At 43.2% G+C, this 6,070-nt stretch overlaps 1 protein-coding gene across 1 annotated transcript; it reads right to left on the bottom strand.

The window, feature by feature from the left end:
* Nucleotides 1–343: 343 nt before the first annotated feature.
* neurod1 (neuronal differentiation 1) lies at nucleotides 344–5,266 on the bottom strand. The gene is made up of 5 exons (XM_072444178.1): nucleotides 5,164–5,266; nucleotides 3,257–3,493; nucleotides 1,962–2,191; nucleotides 1,234–1,439; nucleotides 344–693 (listed from the first exon to the last, which is right to left on the bottom strand). Exons 2-5 carry the CDS (start codon nucleotides 3,484–3,486, stop codon nucleotides 421–423), a joined length of 939 nt encoding a protein of 312 aa, XP_072300279.1. The 5' UTR covers nucleotides 3,487–3,493; nucleotides 5,164–5,266; the 3' UTR covers nucleotides 344–420.
* Nucleotides 5,267–6,070: the final 804 nt, after the last annotated feature.

The raw sequence follows: 6,070 nt of genomic DNA, 5'->3' as shown, positions 1-6,070 counted from the left end.
TTAAAGTTCAATGAGTGTTTATTTATATCATATCAAATGAAGTTAGCGTTATCATTGAGAGCCAGTGCGTTGCTGTGCACAGACCCCATATCACTTAGGGTCATTTTCACTCCTGTACGTTGAAATTAATACCTCTACATTTAAGATTTTTTCCTATTCACATGCAGTGTCTCGCCTTTTTGTGCAATTGTTCAATTTGATCTGTGAATGTATGTATGTAATATTCCAAAGTGTGAAGGCAAATTTAATAAAGTAACTGTCTCCACCACTGCTGCAGTAACACTGGTCCAGTCGTAGTCCTGACAGTGGATGCATGCTTCCCCATCTTTGTTATTGTTTAGTATTTTTCATCATTTTGAATATTTCTGCTTCTATTGTCTGCAGATGTCTCACTGAGCATGCTCGGTCCAGGCCACGCCCTCACGAGTCGTGGAAAATGGTGCTCATCTGGACATTCATGATTCGCTCGTGCTGGTGTCCATCAAAGGGCATGATACCCTCTGTGTTGGCCCCGCCCCCCGGCCCATACAAAGGCCCGCCCACCGTGCCGTAGTGCCCTCCGTAGGGGTAGTCTCCGGGCTCGTGTTTGAAGGAGGCAGGGAAGTTGCCGTTGACGCTCAGGGGGGGGCTGAGAGGCCCGTCAAAGCCAGGGTCCAAGAAGGGTTCCAAGGGGCCGTATGGTTGACCTTTGACCTGCAGGACATAGACAGACGGGTGTTAATGCAAATGAGCAAAATATTAGGATGGTATGACACTGTTGGTGGGTCCAGAGTGACATGACACTGTGGCACCTGCAGGGGACGCTAGTATTCACTGTGCGTACATTGAATACCCCATCGAATCCAATTGCATCTCTTAAGACACCTAAACTGGATCTGCTCTTACTTTTCTCTCTATCCCCACGCCACGGTCAGCTAGTTTCTCTCAAATGTGTGTGTGCACTGTACAGTGGAGCACCCACTTCTCCCTGTGTCACCCCAGACATAACTTTATAAATCACACTCTTAAGCTCAGTTATCACTGCCATAATACGGGCCTGGTTGTGCGCAGATGAGACTGTACACCGGCCTCACGTCTACTTTCACTGGACCTTCTCTGGCATATCATCACGACATTAATCCATTCACTCTTTTGCGTTGGTGCCGCTCCCTCCGCAGCCATGTCCTTGTTTATCAATTCAGTTCAATCTTGATTCAAGCCAGTTTAGAAGTTGAGACGTTTAGCTCGGCTGACCTGGTGGAAGATGTGGGGGGGCTCCATGGTGCCATAGGGGGGGCTGGGCAGGCCGGGGGTCAGGCCGGGGCTCTGGTAGGAGTAGGCCCCGGTGTACGCAGGCCCTGGGGCCAGGTGGGACAGCTCCCCACTCTGCTCTGGGAGGAAGGTCCTAGGGTTGAGCTGTAGACACCCGGCCACCAGGTTGGTGGTGGGCTGGGACAGACCTGTGGACAATGGACAGGTTAGTGGTGTCAACAGATTATTTTCAAACATTGTGTGAACGTGAACGTTTTCCCTACCATATAACAGACATAATTTTGATCACATAGATGCAAAATAAATAAGTTGCTTTGTGCTGTTATTCCAAATTTGAGTAAACAAATATTTTCTATCTTTTTATGTTAATTCAGTACTATTGAAATTACCTAAATAAAGGATGAGCCAATACTTAACTCACAATGAACAAATAGCTTATTAATAATGATTCAGGTTTAGTAAACACTTAATTAAGGGATTATTAAGGGATTCGGGATTAGGCTGGTGAAACAAGAGGAGGTTATGGTCCTTTTAATGTAACTATTTCACACAGGCAAGTCAGCCAAAACAGGGGACAAAGGCAGAATAGTGGACATTTTTACACTGATTTATTTAGACAATAATGTAAAATTTGAATTCTATCATTTTATTTTCAAGTCCAGTTGTACGGATAATTTACATAGAATTGATTGGGAGGTGTCTTCTTGTACCTTTGCACAATGCCTGGACGAAGCTCATGAGGTCTGGGGCCTTTCCCGAGCGAAGGATCTCGCTCAGGGCCCAGATGTAGTTCTTGGCCAGGCGCAGGGTCTCGATCTTGGACAGTTTCTGGGTCTTGGAGTAACAGGGCACCACCTTCCTCAGGCTCTCCAGGGCGTCGTTCAGCCCATGCATGCGGTTTCTCTCCCGCGCATTAGCCTTCATCCTCCGAACCTTAAACCTGTGAAGAAAAATCTATTGAGTGGGACGGCCATGCTAGCGGGAATTAGTATCACCAAATAGACTCTCTATACAATATTTTCCACAAAGTTTAAATTATATTTATTTTCATAATGGCCAAAACAGCACAACAGCAATTGCCCCGATGGGGGACAATGACATTGAAAAGCAGATTAAACAATGTTCACAGAATAAACTAGACATGTTGGAATAAGCATGGCTTTAAATAGCCCATTGGAAGGATATCCAAATGTTATTTCATCATTGTAGTCCAAAAAAAGAGTGGCATAATAGGCTTTGTCACACAAAAAGAAGAGGCCCAAAGATGGATCCTTGAGGTCCCCACACGATAGCACAACACAAGCACAGAAGTGGCCATCTAGAACCGCTCCAGAGATCCTCCAATGTTCAGATCAGTTCCACACAGGTCCACTTCACCCTCCTGACCTCTCTGGTGACTTGGTGGTGGCCAGAGAGCGTCTAAGTGCTGACCAGCAGCCACAGGTCTCTCAGTTAGTCCCAGGCGGCTGTGGCTTACTTTCAGAGAGTGTGGCGAGTGATTGAATAATGTAAGACTGTTTACCTTATACAGTACAGTTTACATACTGTATAAGGCCAAAGTATGTCAGCATCGGTCCAACAACAGAGCCCGGTCATGAGAAACAAAAAAATACCCCTTCCATTTTTTACACTAATCCTGATCTATAAATGCCTTCAGCGGACAACAGATATTACTTCCAAAGACAACAATAGGAGTTTGATTTGGGTAATAATTCTACAGAACAGGGGGTGAACCGCAGCATGTTTCAGCTATTAGACTATGTCATACATAGATCTTTTGTTTTTCTTTTTTCCTTTTGTTCATTATTAAACGCAACATTGATACAGCATGAAAACAGAAAAAAGTGAATCAATGGATATAAGTATTGAAAATGAATGATGAGGTAACATGATTATAACATGGTTTGAAGCTCATAAAGTTGAGTTTATCCTATAGGTCTCCTTTACCAAGCTACTTTTACCATAGTAATACTGCAAAGGGAGTAAAGGTATGAGTGACACATACCTTTGTATACGAGCCTTGGTCATCTTCTTCTTTTTGGGCCCTCTTCGTTTGGGGCGCTCCTCCCCCTCCTCTCCGTCCTCCTCCCCCTCCTCCTCAGGATCTTCCTCCTCTCCCTCCTCTCCCTCCTCCTCCTCCTCTTCTCGGGTTTCGTCCATGTGGTCCTGATCCAGGTCCTGGTCCTGGTCTGGACTGCACACGTCCTCACACTCGTCCTGCAGTGAGCGCGTCATCTTCTCTCTGCATCGACACAGCTTTTGTTTCATCTGAATGTTTGTCTATTCAAAGCATTCCCTCTTATACAGTGTAACATGTAATAACTACAGCTAAAAAGCCATAATAAAGCATGAAAAAGCCCTCAGTCATAATTAAGAAATAGTTTAGTAGTTATCAAACCTGAATAATTTTCATTAAAACATTTACATTATGAATAAAGCCTCTGTTCATTCTTTATTAAGGGTTAAGTTATTAAGTTAATTAACAAGTGGTTATTATAAAGTATTAACTACATGCAAAAACATTATATTAATTTGTTTTAAATGTGGTTTGTTCACACTTGACATGACAAGGTCTGCGTTTATAAAAGAACAACCAGCAAATACAAATATTAACTTTATAATAACTACACCCTTAATAAAGCATGAACAAAGAGAATGGATAAATACTTTGTGAAGAATGATTCAGACTTAGTGTAGGGAAGAATATTGTAAAACAATATAACTCAAGTTGAAGAGGTTTACTGTCTGTTTGAAAGTGCATTATGAGTGTGTGTCGCTGTCCAAGGCTTGTGGTGCTGAAACTACACAGAATGGCTCTTTTTAAATGTTCACCAAGAGGTTTGAATTCACCTACAACTAAATTATAGGATATATTATTCTATAGCATTTCTTTTAATGTAGCTAAATAACTAAGTCTATAATGTTTTTTTTTCTTGACTCTTCATTATGTCTTTTTATTCTTACTTATTTAAAAAGAGGCCTGAAGCTTTTCTTTCATTTTCAATCATAGCGTTTTGCTTTCAAGTTATTCTTGGCTTTTTGTTGCTTTTACTGTATTTGTATCAGTGCAAATGACATTTGTATTCTTTTCTAAAAATAAATACATTATTATCCCTCAAACAAAAGAAAAGAAATGATTTCACAAAAGCTTAAACTTGTATATCACTATCATCTATTATTATTAATAAACTGATTCGTCAAAATGCACAAAATGTGTTAATATCTAATTGTATTATTGATTAACTGTGGTGATTATGATTACATGTGAAAGCAATAATGGAACATGAAATGGAGCCTCTCGATGGAGTCAAACCCGGCCTCCAACAGTGCGCCAGAAGTGTCTCCTGACTATTCTATGAGCCATTTTTGCACATAAAATGTCTGATTTACAATAACAAAATGTCTGATTTACAATAACAATTATAACTACAGAAGATTTAAATATTTTTATCCTATTCACCTGGAGTGTCTCACTTTCAATAAAAAAATAAAATAAAAATAATCTTTGAAAAAAAGTGATGTTTCCATGGTGCGTTGGGTGCGGTGGGTGCGTTGGGTGCATTGGGGTGCGTTGGGTGCATTGGGGTGCGTTGGGTGCGGTGGGGTGCGTTGGGTGCGGTGGGGTGCGTTGGGTGCGGTGGGTGCATTGGGGTGCGTTGGGTGCGGTGGGGTGCGTTGGGTGCGGTGGGTGCATTGGGGTGCGTTGGGTGCAGTGGGGTGCGTTGGGTGCGGTGGGTGCATTGGGTGCGGTGGGTGCATTGGGGTGCGTTGGGTGCAGTGGGGTGCGTTGGGTGCGGTGGGTGCATTGGGTGCATTGGGGTGCGTTGGGTGCGTTGGGTGCGGTGGGGTGCGTTGGGTGCATTGGGGTGCGTTGGGTGCGGTGGGGTGCGTTGGGTGCGGTGGGGTGCATACCTGACTGTGGCGTGCTGGCTTCAGGGTCCGTTCATGTCCACTGGTCGTAGTTTGTAAAAGAATAAGAAAATCCTGACAGAGTTGGACCTGAGGATAAGGATGCGTGTGTGCGTGGGTGCGTTTTATACACATGTACACAGAGCCATGCCCCACCCCCTCTCCCTACGTCCGCAGGGCCCGCCCCCTTTAACCTCCCCCTCCTCCTCCTCCCAGAGCCATATGCTGAGAGTGTGCGCCATCTGTCACTGTGCACTGTCCCCCGGCCCGGCCCTGCACTCTCAGACCTACTTTACAATCTACTTTCTTGATTTACAGCTAATTTAAACTTTTAAAACCTTTAAATGTCAGCAGAATTATCCCAATTCTGAAATGGAAGATAGATGAAGTTGACAATAATCCGTTTTCAATGATTAACACTAACTGTATCAGATCTACTTTGTGATATTCTGAGGTTAATCCCAATTCTTTCATGAAATCACTCACTGTTATATCGTCGTTCTGGAATTTAGAACGTTCATAAACTTTTAAAGGTTCCATTCCTGGGGTTTTAGTTGCCCTTTTGTGGACGTGACTGTATCTTGAAGCCAGAGAGTCATGATGCTGCGTCATGAAATAGCACATCTCATTGGAAATGAAAAGGGAGGATACTTTTACAATGAGCTTCCTCGTCCACAGCCGCTCTCTGTGCGGACGAGCACAAACTTATACACTATAAATAACACCGGGACAGTGGGACATGAGACTAGAGTTAAGTCTGCGAGTTTAATAGTTTTTTACAGCATTGCCATGCGATGAACGTGGTAGTTTTGTGTTACGTTTATGTGTTTATTCAAGCAATATGCAAGTATCGTTATGTTGTGCTGTATTAGTGTTGTATTTACGTTAAAACGGAGTAGGAGGAAGTGTA

This window comes from Eucyclogobius newberryi, unplaced genomic scaffold, assembly GCF_026437365.1.
Source record: "Eucyclogobius newberryi isolate DKJ021-1_F unplaced genomic scaffold, fEucNew1.0.hap1 SCAF_14, whole genome shotgun sequence".
Taxonomy (NCBI): domain Eukaryota; kingdom Metazoa; phylum Chordata; class Actinopteri; order Gobiiformes; family Gobiidae; genus Eucyclogobius; species Eucyclogobius newberryi.
This window is presented reverse-complemented; position numbering and strand designations above follow the sequence as displayed.